Below are 16,732 nucleotides of genomic sequence, written 5' to 3'. Positions count from 1 at the left end.
TTGTGTTTCGAAATACAGTACTGTATTTCGTTTGTTAATTATGTATATTTTAATTTCCTCATTTGGCTTTTCACGTATTGAAGCAGATGAATTGTATTTGATAATGTTGCCATATTCGTTTATTTTTGTTTTTTTAATTAAAAAAAACCATACAACTGATTGTCGCTTGATGATGACGCAGCATTGACGCTCGTTAATGGTTCAATACAGTGCAGTGTGTCATGAAGTTAGTGAGGGGAAACAACGTTTGTCTGCAGAAATAGTAGATTACAGAAAAATGATTATGTTGCCATGACGCAAACGACAGAATTATAGATTATAGATTTCCAATAAATTATACATACAGTTACAATGATACATAGATCATACATTAAAAATGACAAGTGTCAGACAAAACGACAAGAGCACAGATATCATCGATCGAGACACGCATTGAAGTGTGCTAGCTGGAAGTCGGTGATGACTTTTCCTTCTCCCAAGTAGCTCCCAACTACACAAACATGACAGACTACGCCGAAGAGCAAAGAAATGAATTAGAAGCCATCGAGTCAATTTACCCGGACTCTTTTACAGGTGTGAATTTGTGAATAGAAATGACGAGTGAACGCATGCTAACACTCGGCTAGCTGCAGCAAAACAACGTAACTCAGCTTGTGATGCTTCCTGTTCATTTTGTCCACAGAAATGTAAAAAATGTTTGCCCTGACAGCAGCTGTTGTTATTGTCACCCGCACTCAACTTGTAGCAGTATTTGACAGGCACCAGACTTACTGAAATGTTGACTACAGCTCATAAATGCTGCACTTTGCTTCAGTCAGTGGCGCCTAATGTTCATATGTCTCTATACTTGTACCTCTCGCTTTGACATTAGTTTTTTCTTATTTTTTTGTATGAATTCCTTACATTTTATTTGTATGTGATTGCAGTGTTTTCAGAGGATCCCATCAGCTTCACGATCACGGTAACATCTGATGCTGGGGAGAACGGGGAAAGTGAGTATGTTGTCTCGTGTTGCTTGGAGCGCAGCACAGCAGATCTCGTACAGTACATCTTTTTTGTTAGTGGCAACAGTGTGCAGGTGGTCCTCGGTTTACAGCTTCCCGTTTAGTGGCGACGAACGTGGCCTGTAAATTAAATAAAAGCTTAATTTTGGTTTGAAAACACAGGGGAAGAATACAGTGTGTGCCTGCTCAGCCACACAGAGGAAGAATAACATGGCTTATTCACTTTTTACACTTCATTATGTTTTCCATGTGGCCAAAAAAAAGGAAAGCCATCACCATGGAAGTGGAAATGAACATCATAAAAAGCTCGCTCACTAATCTTGGCCGCTCATCTTTAGCTCATTGACTGCCGGCCATGTTCTGAGCAAAGAGCTGTTTTGGGGCATTTTTGCTGAACTTTCAAGACCCACAGAATTTTGAGTTTTAGGACTACATAAACAGTGAAACTATCTAAAGAAACCTTAGACTCTGTTCTTTCATCCGGAAAAAAAAAGTTTGTTTCTAGACTTTTTGGGTCTCTACATATTGGCCGTAGAACATGGGTTACTTTCAGCAAAAACACCTGATTTTGACCAAAAAACAAGAAAACAAGCTTTTTCTGCAGAGAAGCAAATTGAAGCAGAGTGACGGTGGGGTCTGCTGAATCTGGGGATGAATCCTCGTCAGAAGAATCAGAGTTGGGTTCTGAACTGACCGACTCTGCTTCCGGTGTCAGGCTCAGGTGTCGCGACGCATGGCTCAGCAACGCTAGCTTGTTGCTTCGGCTGCCACTGTCAACTGCATTTGTGTCTGCGTCACCTACATCACCCACGTCGCCTCTATCTTTCGCGATCGCGTCACTGCTAAAGGCAGATCCACCGCCAGACGAGCTCTGTGACAGTGTTAGCCGCCTGTATTTTTTGTCTCCGCTCGATTTCTGCACGTGATTCGCCATTTTCCTCTCTCGACCCGCGATCCGTCTTCTTCATTGACAACCTGTCGCTGCCGGTTGGAGGAAAAGAACTGTTGCCCCCTACTGGGACATAAATACATTGCCTCCAAGTCCGAAATTCACACACAAGGTGAATAAGACTTGGATCTGTAGCTCCTGTGGAAAAAAAGCAAAAGACGTCTTTTGCAGTGAAAGAGTCAAGGATAAAGATGATTGAATGCTAGAGGGGTCATGGATTCGGTGCGCTGTTACAAGGAGATCTGTGGGGAAAACTAGCCTGCGACAATATTAGAAGAAGCTAGTAAAGCCTGCAAGTTCTTTCTCATGCTCCTTCATTTCATTCTTGTACTTCATCCTTTTTATGAGTGTATTTTATGTCCTTCATGTGTTGTGTGTACAGTGTGTATCATTCAGGTACAAGTTACCACTTACACAAAAACTTGTCTAGGAACGGGAACTCCATCATAGCCCGAGGACCACCTGTGCAAGCTGTGATGGCTCCGGCGTGTATTTAGGCTCATGTACAAGCCCAGATAAGAGGCTGGTGGCGTGATTCTCAGCTGACTGTGTTACCTCGCAGCTGTGGAAGCCACTTTGAAGTTCACCTACGTGGAGAAATACCCTGATGAGCCCCCGCTGTGGGAGGTCCACTCCCAAGAGAACCTGGAGAACAGCGATGTGGAGGGTATCCTCACTTTGCTACAGCAACAGGTCTGTACGTGCGTGTCTTTCACGTGTACAGTCATCCCGTGTTCACGGCAGTTAATGGGTTCCAGACCCGACCGTGATAAGTGAATTTCAGCAATGTAGGATTCAATATTAATAAATGGAATATTTTCGTAGTTGTAACATGGAAAACCTGTTTATGATCTTCTAAATATGAGTTTTAACATTATTAGCGCCCCCTAGACATGAAATAGCACCCCTAGAGTCACCTTTACACTCCTATTACCCAATATAGTAGACATAATAAGAGAAAATAAGACATACCGTGGTGTGAAACAGTGTTTGCCCCCTTCCTGAGTTCTTATTTTTTGCATGTTTGTCACACTTAAACGTTTCAGATCATCAAACAAATTTAAATATTAGTCAAAGACAACACAGCTGAATGCAAAATGGTGGGCGGACAGATGTGTGGAGGACAGGAACGACGTCGGCGGTTCAGAGTTGAGTTCTAGCTTGTCGTGGGTTATGTCCCAACAGTAGCCCGTGTTGTTGTTGTTGTTATTATTATTATTATTATTATTATTATTATTATTATTGTGTCTGTAGTGAGATAATTAAAACCTGCGATAAATGCCTGTTCTGGCGATCACGTCTGATGCTTGTCTCACCAAACAATTACTGACACCTAGTGGCCAATGTAGAATACTACATTCACAATTAAGACGCTGCTTCTGCCATGTATTTGTATTTTTTTTTTTTTTTTAGTTCATTGAGCCATTTTTATGCTTGAAAGTGCTTAATTTAGGTCAAGAATCGGTACAATGTGCTTAAAAGATTTTTTTGACTAATAATTGGCTGTATTCAACCATGAAACAGCCATCGTTTATTAATGAATTTGTGAAAAACCGCGATAGAGTGAGGGCTCAGTGTGCGAACCGCAACGTAGCAAGGGACGACGATGTAGTACAGAACCTTGCGGCTACGCTGTATCACGGTGTTCCAAAATATATGAATGAAAAAGTCATGCTGTTTGGTTTTCCATGCCACATTAGCCACATTAGTCACATTAGATGTTGCCTGTGTGCCGTATAACCGTACTGAATGCTTGCATTTTTTTTTTTTTTTTTTGCATTGTTTTGTTTATATTTGCCGACCAAACGACTCAGTAAGCGTTGACTGTCTGGGACGAAGGTTCCGCTGCCCGAGGGACCTCCATTGGTAGTTTTGTTTTTTTTTTCCCAGTTGAGAAAACTGCCCATGTCGGTCGTGGGTGTTCATGCGCTCACCTTGTTCGTTGTGTTTAAAGCCCAAATATTCCCACACTGGGGCTGTCGGCTGTGGCATTCGCCTCAGAAACCATCGCTTCATTCATGTTAGCATACACTGCCTCACGAAGCTAACTTCTAGCACTCTGTATCCTGCTCACTCGTAGCTCCGCCTCCTCAAAGAGGCTGAATGAGAGGACAGGAGGGTTCACTCTCTCCGTTCATTCCACTACAGAAGCAGTGTGCACAGAGTGAACCCTCTTGTGATCCAGCCTGTGTGGCAGAGAGACGAGCAGATGAAACACACACGCATAGGCGACGCAGTTATCGACCTGTTTTTTGTTTTTTTTAATCGTTCGATTAATGGATTTATCAGTTACAGTGACAAGTGACAAGTATAGTGAGGAATCCTACTTAGTGGAAATTCACTTATCACAGTCAGGTCTGGAGCCAATTAAGCGCCATAAAGGAGGCATTACTTTACTCATGAAAATGTCTCGACTGATTGTGCAGCCCATCTATGCTTTTTTTGCTGGTGTAATCACGCTAGTGCCTTTATCTGATGACTAGTGTCACCACGGCGGGTGTTTTTCTGCAGGCGGAAGAAAACCTGGGAATGGTGATGATTTTCACCCTGGTGACAGCTGTGCAGGAGAAACTCAATGAAATCGTGGACCTGATAAAGAACAGAAGAGAAGAGGAGAAAATGCGGAAAGAGCGGGAGGCAGAGGAAGCAGAGAAGGTATGATGGCAGCGTTTTACACAGTATATATTGTAGAGTGGTGCCTTAGTTAGCGTCATTGTTCCGTTCCAGAAGGCCCGACTCAAACCAAAACGGACTCTAACTAGTATGCATGCGTCTTACCGCTGAGTTTATCCGGAATTCAAACAATAAAGGCAGTAAATGTGGTTCCTGCGTGCCGCGTGAGCCATCGTTGGCCGCCAGCCACAGCATCGCTTGCACCTGCTGGGATTTCATCATCAATCAATGAATCAGGAAAGGACTTCACATCAGCTGACTGAATGTTGTGACGCGGGTTACATCAGCATCAGCATCAAGAGGTTTTGTCTTGGGCGCGTGATCCAAGATGGCTGCGTAAACAAACCAAGCACAAGCACAACAGTTTGTCATGCGCGCCATGTTAGACGCTAACCAGGCGGGCCGTGGCAACATTGTAGCAGAAATTTTGGTTGTTAACCAAAAAATGTGCTAACCGGGGCGGATGTTAACCGAGGTACCAGTGTATGTGTTCCATATAGTTTCTATAAGCTGTGCTTGAGACGCCAACATGTGGTTAACGTCTCCGGGGCTGTCTCTAGGTGGCGTTCCAGGGCACGGTGGTAACCATTGAGAACTTCCTGGCATGGAAAGCTGCCTTTGACCTGGACATGGCCGAGTTGCAGAGGAAAAAACAGAAAGAGGAGGAGCAATCGGGCAAAGCAAAACTCACTGGTAAACCTTCGGTTTTCGACCCACAGCGAGTGTTTCCTGCACGGCTGGCGGTGTCCTTCCCACACTTTACACGCAACCTGTACTGCAGTCTTGGAATTCATTCATTCATTTGCACTTCTTCACTAATTGAAGCATTTACAGCAGGCGTGTCCAAACGTTTGTCCTGCGAGGGCCACATAGTGAAAAATGAAAGCTTGCAACTTTGCTACTTTGATATTTTGTAGATGTGCTAACATGTTTACATGTTTTATGTATTTCAAGAAAAAAACGCATATTATTAGCATCAACCCTCCCCCCCCCACACACACACAATTTTGACTTAATATTTTGTTTTTATTCTTCTGAAAGTACAGCTGTTTTTTTTCCATTTCTGCTGTTTTTTTGTTTCCAATTTTCCAACTATTTCAACTTTCTTTCTGTAAATTTTCCTCTTGTAATGATGACTTTATTTCCATAATAGTTAGACTTTATTGTTGTAGTATTTTACCTTTTTTTCCCTGCCTAATTTAAAAAAAATGACAACTCTTTGTTACTTTGTTTCTCGTCTTAAGACTTTAAAAAAAGTTTATTTTCTTTAATATTTCAACTTGATGCCAAAATTCTTGTTATTTTTCCCCATAATGTTAAGTGTTTATTCTTGTAAAATAGCTTTAGACTCTTGATATTTTTGTAAAAAACATCCAGTATGTGCACGCATGATCAGCCGCTTGTCTTGGATTAACCACCACATGTCTGACGCAGGCAAACAGCTGTTTGAGAGAGACCACAACCTGGACACATCAGACATCCAATTTCTGGAAGACGGTAAGATGCTAAAGACGACACGCCGACCTCATTCGTATTGTTTCAATGTGGAGTACCTGTAGTTCAGCCAGATCTATGAGGACGTGATGAAAGGCAGGAATACATCCTACATTTATGATTTCATTCTCATCAATTTACGATTTATTAAATGTGCAACTTTATTTTTGTAAATGTATTACTTTATTCTCGTCAATTTACAACTTTTTTTATGACTTTTTGGGAAAAAATAAAATTGAAAAGTTCTGACAAAAATATCAATTTATGATAAAAGTTGTACATTTCTCAAATAAGTCGCAAATTTACAAGATTAAAGTTTTAAAGTATTAGGGAAAAAATCACAAATTTACGAGAAAAAAGTTGTATATTTACAAGAATAAAGTCAGAAAATTTCTAGAGTAAAGTCATATATTTACGAGAATAAAGTTGTAAATTTATGATAATAAAGTCATAAATTTACAAGAATAAACTTGTAAAGTTATGAGGGGAAAAAAGAAGTAAATAGTTTATACTTACTAGCTGCTTTACCCCCTCCCCAAAAAGTAATGTAACGACTCCTTTATAAATGTCAAGAGTTAGCAGGGAAAATAACGATGGCGCTGCTTTTTAGTCCAAGCTTGAAAAGCTTGGCAGTGACAGTGCTCTACCGAGGCGCTAGAGGGCAGTGTTTTCCTGCGACTGAAGCAGTCAATCATGAGATGACCTGTTACTGTTTGCATGCCATGAATATGGTCACATAGAGGATGCTGAATTCTGGTCTGTGAACGCCACGTGTGTCCTCCTCGTGCTCTTTCAGCTGGAAACAACGTGGAGGTGGATGAATCCTTGTTTCAGGACATCGACGACTTGGATCTGGAGGATGACGACCCTGACTTTGACCCTTTAGAGATGGGCAGTGATGAGGACTAAAGCTGAGAGGACTGACGAAACGCGTGGAATACGAACCAGACGCCATTTTTTATTTTTATTTTGAAGACACGAGCATCTGTTGGAATATAAGCACACATGATGTTGAATCCATGTTCCATTTGCTGGCAATGCTGGCTGTGCACGTGCACATCCTTCAGTGACAAACCAGTTGATTAGATTAAACGTTTTTAATCACCCGACAGCCCCAGTGAGTTCACATTGTCCGTGACAAGAAGAGCAGTGGAAAAAAAAAAATGTACAAGTTGTGCATTTCTCCGGCCGTTCCAACCTGAAGACGCTCATACTAACATTTTTCCACATCCCAAAACATTCACGCTTTTACAGAAATCCCACATTTTCTGTGCAGCGTTCCAGTTGCGCTTCGCCTCTTCGGCATTCACACGCCTTTTCATGGCAGAAATGGCCTGCTCTGGTTTGACATGTTACTCAGTGGATCAAAATAGCAAAAAAAAAAATCACAGAAATAATAAACAATATACTATCCCAGTTTTGCTCACATGGACACTGACACACACCACATTCATGTCTTATTTTCTCTTATGTCAACTGTATTGGCTCATACGAGTGTAAAGGTGACTATAGGGGTGTTATTTCATGTCTAGAGGGCTCTAATGACGTTAAAACCTGTATTTAGAAGATTGTAAGCAGGTTTTCTATGTCTTATTTTCTCTTATGTCTGCTATATTGGGTCATAGGAGCGTAAAGGTGGCTGCGGGGTGTTATTCCACGTCTGGAGGGCTCTTAATTCTGTTCATCACATTTAGAAGGTGGCAAACAGGTTTTATAGCTCATATTTTCTCTTACAGTATGTCTACTATATTGGGTAATAGGAGTGTAAAGGTGACTATAGGGGTGTTAGTTCAGGTCTACAGGGTTCTAATCATGTTAAACACCACATTTAGAAGGTGGTAAAGAGGTTTTCTATGTCTTGTAAGTTTTAGTTTCTCATTACTGTATGTCTACTATATTGGTTAACGGGAGTGTCAACATGACTGTAGGGGTGTTATTTCATGTCTAGAGGGCTCTGATAATGTTAAAAAGCGTATTTAGAAGGTGGTAAGCAGGGTTTCTATGCTGTGCCGATGAAAATACTCCATTCATACTTGGCATACTTGACATTCATTTATCAGGGTTGGGTGTGGAATCAATTCACTGCCGTGAAGGAGGGATTACTGTACGTCCATTTCCCAAACACGACTACACACACTCAAACGCTTCAGGCTAAACGGAAATAGTCATTCATGTTTAAAGTGTAAATATTGTTTTTTTTACATTTGTATGAAGAATCAGTAATACAACAGGAAGAACGGCCTCAGACGCTTTTCATGGCAGAAGAGGCAAGAAAAAAGGCGGAAGGGCGGGAAAGCCTGCGGCAGACGGACGGCTGGTCACGCCACGTCTGTCTTGTCCCACGTGAAAGACACGGGGAAGTCCTTCATCTCGCTCTGGAAGACCCGCTCAAAGATGTCGTTCTGAGCCACAGTGAAGTGGTTCTTCCAGTCACCGATGGTTCCTTCAGTTCGCACACACGAGAACAACATGGAATCTATGCAGCTATGGATCTACACATCTACACAGGAGAACAACATGGAATCTATGCAGCTATGGATCTACTGTATACATGTACACATCCAACACAGTGAAACGTTGCTATCTAGTAAAGCAACCCAACTGGTATACAGTTTATATTTCTATTTCACCTCAGATTGTTACTATCAACTTCACTCTTGGCGCTCTTTCTTCTCATTTTTTGCCGTTTTTTTTTTCTTGCATTTTCCAAAATAGTTCAACTTTCTTGTACTTTATTCTGGTAATATTATGACTTTTTATGGCCAAAAATGACAACTTTACTCATGGTTTTGTTTCTTTCTCATATTACGACTTGTAAAAAAAACAATAAAACGTATTTTTTCTTGAATATTTCAGCTTTGTGCTACTAAAATGATGTTATTTTTAAGATTCATTCTAGTAAAATGTTTCCATTTCCGCTGTTTTTTCTTTCAATTTTCCAACAATTTCAACTTTCTTCTGAAAGAATCTTTGTAAATGAATTTCTTCGTAATATTTTGACTTTATTCCCATCATAGTTTCACACCAATCTTGTAATATTAGCTCTTTTTTTTCCAGTGACCTAATTTTTCAAAAACTACAACTTTATTCATTGTTTTGTTTTGTTTTGTCATACCACAACTTTTTTTTTTTATTTCAGCTTAGTGCTCCTAAAATGACAACATTTCTTCTCATAATATTCAACAAAAATTACGACTGCTTCTTCGTTCACAACTTTTTTCTCTTCATATTTTTGACTTTATTCTAGTAAACCTCCTGCTGTTTTTTTTCCATTTTTGCAGTTTTTTCCTTTTACATTTTCCAACAATTTCACCTTTCTTCTTGGAAATGTTCTTCTTGTCATGATGACTTTATTCCTGGAATACTTTGACATTTATTCTTCTAACATCAGCATTTTTCCCGCAACCTAATTTTCCAAAAATGACAACTTTCTGTTTTAATAGCTTTAAAAAACGTATAATTTTTTAAATCGAAAACCATCTTTTTTTTTATATTTCAACTCAGTACTGATATTATTTTTCATCATAATATTACGACAAAGAAATTCAGACGTTTTCTTGTGAGATTGCAACCTTTTTTTGTGTCAATATTTTGACTTTATTCTCGGAAAATAAAAGCAGCTTTGTTTTTTGTTTTTTTTTTTGCTCTTTTCTTTAAATTTTGCAACAGTTTCAACTTTCTTCTTGTCATGATGTCTTTATTCCTGGAATACTTGGACATTTATTCTTGGAACATCAGCATTTTTGCCGCAACCTAAATTTCCAAAAATGACAACTTTATCCATTGTAATAACTTAAAAAAACGTAATATATATATATATATATATTTTTTTAAATAAAAAAAAATGTATATATTTTCAACATCTTTTCTCTTTAATTTTTCAGCTCAGTACTGATATTATTTTCCCTCATATTACGACAAAAATGTTTGACATTTTCTTGGTAGATTGTAACTTTTTTTCTCTCATTTTTACTTTATTCTTGGAAAATAAAAGCAGTTTTTTTGTTTAGTTTTGCTGTTGAAACTGTTTCAACTTTGTTCTTGTAACGATGACTTTATTCCCGGAATACTTGGACGTTTATTCTTCTAACATTTTCTCGCAACCCAATTTTCCAAAAATTCCAACTTTACAAAAACCGTACAAAAAACCATGAAAAATAACGTCTTTTTTCTTGAATATTTCAACTCCATGCTAGTAAAACGATGCTATTTTTCCCTCATAATATTACGACAGAAAAATTCACACTTTTTCTTGTCGGATCACAACTTTTTTTCTCTTAATATTTTGACTTACTTAGGAAGTATTTCCTTATTTGTTGTCTAGTTTTAGTTTTCTTGTTAAATGATATTTTACAAATGATATTATTTTAAGAATATAACAAAAAAAGGCCCCCGTGCCGCACTTTCAGACACCCCTGATGTCTTTCATGCAGGAGTGCTGCGTAGCGGTAACCGTGGCGACAACAAACGCGTCCAAACGTCCAAGAAGAAGAAGAGAGCGGCTCACCTTTCCTCATGAACTTCCCCACGGGGTGGTTGAACATGTCATCCGACACCTGCTCGTAGTTGGCCTGAGGAATCTTCCTCATGTTGCCGAAGGTGCTGTACTTCACCACGCTGGCCAGCTGCTCCTCCGTCAGCTCCTTGCCGAGGAAGGTGGAAATGCTCCTCACCGCCGCGTTCAGGTCCTGAACAGCAACACAGCAGGCAGTCCTTTAGGGTTCCTTCCCAAACGTCCCGCAAGACATCGTCTAACGGCAGGGGCGTCCGCAGCACATTCGAAAAATAGCATTTCAAGACGCACAACCGCAAAATCAACAGTAGTTTTATGACAATGAAGTCTAAATATGAAAAGGAAAAAAAGTCATCATTTTTTTAGACTAAAATCTGAATATTAAAAGAAAAAAAATTATAGTTTTATACGACTAAAATTTAAATATTAAAAGAAAAATATTCTAATTTTATGAGACTAAAATCTAAATATTAAAAGACAAAAATTGGAATTTTATGAGAATGAAATGAAAATATTGAAAGGGAAAAAACCCTAATTTAATCAAATGAAATCAAATGAAATCAAGGTTTATTTGTGTAGCACCTTTCAACATCCCAAGGGTGCCCAAGGTGCTTGACAGGAGGAGAAACAGGTTATAGCAAATGAGAACAGGGTAAAGTGGAATAAGATCAAATGCAGGCGCAGAATCCCAACCAGAGTACACGTCATCTTCACGTGTCATCGGCCAGTCTGAATAAACGAGTTCTGAAAAGCTGACAGCTCTGTAGTCGATCGTAGCGCAGGTGGACGGGAGTTCCAAAGCGTGGGGGCAAACATCCCCCCCTTTTTGTATTGAATGCGACTAAAATCAAAATATTGAAAGAAAAAAAAAATCATAGTTTTATGCGAATAAAATCTAAATATTAAAAGAAAAATATCCTAATTTTATGAGACTAAAGGCTAAATATTAATATTAAATAAAATGAAAAATATCCTAATTGTATGAGACTAAACTCTAAATATTAATATTAAATTAAATGAAAAATATCCTAATTTTATGCGACTAAAATCTAAATATTAAAAGACAAAAAGTCATAATTTAATGATGATTAAATCAAAATATTAAAAGAAAAAGGTCATAATTTTATGAGACTAAAATCAAAATATTGACAGAAAAAAAATTAATAGTTTTATACGACTCAGAACGAAATGTTAAAAGAAAAAATATATAATTTTATGAGACTAAAATCTAAATAATAAAAGACAAAAATTCATAATTTTATGAGACTCAAATCAAAATACTGAAAGGAAAAACATCACAATTTTATGCGACAAAAATCTAAAGATTGAAAGAAAAAAAATCATAGTTTTATGCAATTAAAATCTAAATATTAAAAGAAAAATATCCTAATTTGTTGAGACTAAAATCTAAATATTAAAAGACAAAAAGTCATCATTTTATGAGAATAAAATCCAAATATTAAAAGAAAAAAAAATTATAGTTTTATACGACTAAAATCTAAATGTTGAAAGAAAAAAATTATAATTTTATGCGACAAAAATCTAAACATGAAAAGAAAAAAGTCATAATTTTATCAGACTGAAATCAAAATATTAAAAAAGTTATAATTTTATGAGAATACAATACAATATTGTAAAGAAAAATAATAGAATTAAAAAAAAATGTATCCTAACAACCTAACTTGTAATATTATAAGGAAAAATAATGTTATTTTAGCAGCATAGAGATGAAATATTCACAAAAAAATATGTTATTTTTTACATTTGTAATTTTATAAGACATAAAGAATACATTTGTAATTTTAGGAAAATGAGGTTGGGGGAAAAGTCATAATATCAAGAGAATAATGTCAAAATATGGAAATAAAGTCATCATTAAAAGAAGAAAATGTCCAAAAAGGAAGTTGAAATAGTTGGAAATATTAAAAACAAACCAGCAGGAGCAGGAAGGGAAGAAACAGCAGTGACTGGATGAGAATGGCGTATAAAGAAGAAGAGAAAAAAGTCAGATTCTTAAAGTTATCGTTTTTGAAAAATGCGTTTGGGGAAAAGTCATCACGCATGCTTTCACGTTTCACTAAGCCCCCCCCCCTGAAAGAAGGTTTGGACGCCCCCGGCCTAAGATGCCGCCCGAGGTCCTACTTGAATCATTTCTTCATAGGTGATGAAGAGCATGTTGACGTCGTCCTTGTGGGAATACCAAGTCTTCAGGTGCTGGAACCAGCTGGAGCCGAACACTGAAAGCAGGAAGGGCCAAACGTCACACACCACGGCCGAGACCGTCACAACGTCACAACGTCACAACGTCACAACGTCCGGGCGAGCGACCTCACCATCTCCTCGGAGGAACTTCTCAAAGAAGTCTTCAAAGCTTCTTGGTGTTTCCAGCATGTTTGCAAGTTGATGGAAGTAGTAGTAAGAAACCAGGACATCTTTGGGGTTTCTCGCCACGTAGATCACCTAAAATAGTCCAAACACGTTTGCCACATTTGTCCATTCAACTTCTTTGTCCTCCCCGCCAAGCTTTTTTAGCTATTTTCATGGGTAGACACATCCTGTATATAAAAATCAACACTATCATGCTAGGTCTTAGCACGCTAACTTTAGCATGTCAATATTAACATTCTAGTATTTTAGCTATTTTCATGGGTAGACACACTGTGTATAAACACTTAGCACTATCATGCTAGGTGTTAGCATGTTAAAATTTATCATGTTCGCATTGCTAGGATGTTAACATTAGCGTAGTAGCATTTTTAGCCATTTTCATAGGTAGACTGATATAAAGACTTAGCACTATCATGCTAGGTGCCGGCATGCTAACATTAACACTAAGTTTTAGCCACTTTCATAGCTAGACACATATATAAACATTTAGCACTATTATGCTATGTGTTAGCATGCTAACATTAGCATAGTATCATTTTTAGCCATTTTCATAGCTACACACTTATGGAAACGCCATGATTACGCTAGATGTTAGCATGCTAATGTCAGGTAACATTAGCAATCTATGTAGATCAAATAAATGTAGCACTAATATTTAAGGTGTGAATCACAATGTGGGGGGGGAACTAAGGCGCTTGGTGGGGGTCTGTGCTCTCCGAGATTTTATCGATGTTCTTGCGGTTCCGTGGATGTAGCTGGAGCTAGAAAACATACCTTACCCTTCTTCTGCGTGAGGGCCACGGGCATGAGGTGGTAAGGAAGGTGGGAGACCCTCAGCCTGGGTGACGGTGCAGTCATGAACGCCTCTCTGGAGCCGATGACCTCAATCCAGGAAACGACATCACCATTGCAGGACTTATTTGCTGCGCTGACGGCAGCCACATCTCCCTTGGCCTCCAGGAGCAGCAAGATCTGCTGCATCCATATTGTCCCTGCCGCACAACACATGCTCTTCTAGCGCTGACATCACTTTTTATATTCTCCTCTGCTGCGCTCCTCCATCAAGTTAGGATTACCTGATTTGGGATACGTGACGACAAAGACGTCCGAATCTCTCATCTCCAGTTTGCTAATACAGTCCACATCGTGAGGGTCATGAGTTCCCCGGATTAAGTTGAAGCCTCTGTGTGCCACCAGCTCAGGTGTTTGCTCCATTCCGCCTCACAGGGAAAACAACAACATCAGTCACGTCAGTCTTCTCTACCTTAAAAACAGTCACCAAGCAGAAGAAAAGTAACAATGTACTAAGGACGCTTGCTTTGCTCATCATTGATGAATACGTGATGATAGTACAGGTCAGATGTACAACACACAGCACATGAACCTGACAGCAACCCCCCCTTGATGGACGCTACTTGGTTGCACACCCGGCTGTCATAAGTCAATACTTTAGTAGTTAGATCAAAGAAAACCTGTTTACCACCTTCTAAATAACATCATTAGAGCCCTCTAGACATGAAATAACACCCCTATACTCACCTTTACACCCCCGTTACCAATAGAGTAGACCTAATAAGATATATACGACATACAACACCTGTTTACAACCTTCTAAATACGGTTTTTAACATTATTAGAGCCCTCTAAACATGAAATAACACCCCTATACTCACCTTTACACCCCCGTTACCCAATATAGTAGACATAATAAGACATATAAAACCTGTTTACAACCTTCTAAACATGCTTTTGAACATTATTAGAGCCCTCTAGACATGAAATAACACCCCTACAGTCACCTTAAACCCCCATCCCAATATAGTAGACATAATAAAAAATAAGACATATAAAATCTGTTTACAACCTTCTAAATACGTTTCTTAACATTATTAGAGACCTCTAGACATGAAATAACACCCCAACAGTCACCGTTACTCTCATCCCAATATAGTAGACATAATAAGAGATAACAAGACATACAAAACCTGTTTACAACCTTCTAAATATGTTTCTTAACATTATTAGAGCCCTCAAGACATGAAATAACACCCCTTTTGTCACCGTTACACTCCCATTAGCCAATATAGTAGACATAATAAGAGAAAATAAGACATAAAAGACATAAATAAGACTGCTCGTCTGTTGTTGCATTGAGTGTTGTCTGGGACAGGAAGTGACGTCGGGGGTTCGTGGGCTACGTCCGCAACCGTCGCCCGTGTTAGAGGTTGTTGTGCCTGTTGTGAGATCACTCAAGCCTGTTGCTCAAGTCTGGTGGTTGTGCGTCTGGCCCAACATTACAGTAACATGACTGCCGCCTAGTGGCCAGTATGAATACTACACATCATCACATCATGAATGAGTCTTCTGAATGTCTTATTTATATTTGAGTTGATTTGGCATAACAATTCAATTCAAGAGTGTCCAGTCAGCAAATAGCAAGAAACCTTCTGGTTAAAATTCGTAAATGATGCATGGTGACTTCCTGCTGAGTGTAACTCTTCAAAATAAAAGCCTTATTTCTACTTCACCAAACGGAAGCAGCATGTCATTGTTCCTCTGTTCAGCAAGTCGGCATTTTTTTTAAATGAGAAGACGAGGCTACATTTACCATCCAGCCAAATTATAAGTTGATGTCAATGACTGTTCGTGTACGATTGCCCCGCATTTCTGTGTACTCGTGGAAGAAAATCGGACATTGCAGTTGAATATGTTGTTGTCTGTCATTCTAAGTGACGTCCGCGGCTAAAAGTGTATCACTGCTTGCGTCCAGTTAGTACACGACCTGCCCAAAGAGCGGCTGGTACACTTTGAAGAAAGTTGAGAGTGTTTGTGTCTACTTACTCTGCTTGCTGCTCCCGAGACCGACACAGAACGCTTTCGTAGTTTGACGTCTGATGGACCGTCTTCATCGCTTTAAAATCGCTGCCAGGTCCCGCCTCCTTTCTCGCTGATGCCTGCACATCAACCCCGACACTTTTAACCCATAAAGCACGGCTTCGTTGGTATTTTGACAAATAAGTCATTTTTTTAGGCTAAAAGCCTGATGTAGGGATATTTTACTAGTTTGCTGTATACTGTACTACATTTCTCTGGCTCTTGTTCAGCTCAACAAAAGCTAGGAAGGAAGTAAGGCGAAGTGCTTTTATTATTTGTTATTATGAAGACCGGAAGTGTGCACTTGACAGTCACACATTACCAGAGAGCAACTGCCATTTTTGATCGCCTATGAAAGCATTACAGTTGTTAATTGGAGGCTTTTGGCTTACCTGACACGCCGACAGGTTGGGGAAGCCACATCCTGGTTTAGTCACGTGACAATCACACCAAACTGTTCCTTATACGTCAATCATCACGCATTAACTCATAATTGACATTTGATCTCATAATTACAACTTTCCTATCTCATAATTGAATTTTTACCTAATAATTATGACTTTTTATCTTATAATTTCTACTTTTTATCTCATAATTTGAACTCTTTTTTCATGACTTTTGACCTCAGCAGATTGCAGTGAAGCTCGGGGATAACCAACAATTCAAAACATGGCTAATATTTACGTGGAGTTGAATATCTAATAAAGCATGAGTGGCGCGTTACTATGAAAATCAACAATTACGCTAAATTACTTACATTTATATGCTTCTTTTGATCTCCGCTCTGCCGTCTTGTCAGTGGCCGTGTTGCATCCGACGAACCTTCTCACACCCCCG

At 39.0% G+C, this 16,732-nt stretch overlaps 2 protein-coding genes across 3 annotated transcripts; one reads left to right on the top strand and one right to left on the bottom strand.

The window, feature by feature from the left end:
• Positions 1 to 299: 299 nt before the first annotated feature.
• Positions 300 to 9,042, top strand: rwdd1 (RWD domain containing 1). The gene is made up of 7 exons (XM_054782659.1): positions 300 to 573; positions 927 to 992; positions 2,516 to 2,646; positions 4,465 to 4,608; positions 5,187 to 5,319; positions 6,061 to 6,123; positions 6,917 to 9,042. Exons 1-7 carry the CDS (start codon positions 501 to 503, stop codon positions 7,027 to 7,029), a joined length of 723 nt encoding a protein of 240 aa, XP_054638634.1. The 5' UTR covers positions 300 to 500; the 3' UTR covers positions 7,030 to 9,042.
• On the bottom strand, positions 7,066 to 15,975 carry LOC129185500 (amine sulfotransferase-like). 2 transcript variants are annotated; one of them, XM_054782656.1, is made up of 7 exons: positions 15,863 to 15,975; positions 14,098 to 14,241; positions 13,796 to 14,013; positions 12,967 to 13,093; positions 12,776 to 12,870; positions 10,628 to 10,808; positions 7,066 to 8,563 (listed from the first exon to the last, which is right to left on the bottom strand). In XM_054782656.1, exons 2-7 carry the CDS (start codon positions 14,234 to 14,236, stop codon positions 8,439 to 8,441), a joined length of 885 nt encoding a protein of 294 aa, XP_054638631.1. In that variant the 5' UTR covers positions 14,237 to 14,241; positions 15,863 to 15,975; the 3' UTR covers positions 7,066 to 8,438. The 2 variants fall into 2 exon arrangements, with proteins under 2 accessions (XP_054638631.1, XP_054638633.1); XM_054782658.1 differs by having other exon boundaries at positions 14,098 to 14,285; positions 15,863 to 15,970.
• Positions 15,976 to 16,732: the final 757 nt, after the last annotated feature.

Source organism: Dunckerocampus dactyliophorus, chromosome 7 (assembly GCF_027744805.1).
Source record: "Dunckerocampus dactyliophorus isolate RoL2022-P2 chromosome 7, RoL_Ddac_1.1, whole genome shotgun sequence".
In the NCBI taxonomy this organism is placed as follows: Eukaryota; Metazoa; Chordata; class Actinopteri; order Syngnathiformes; family Syngnathidae; genus Dunckerocampus; species Dunckerocampus dactyliophorus.
Note: the sequence above shows the minus strand (reverse complement) of the source record. Positions and strands in the feature narration are given on the sequence as shown.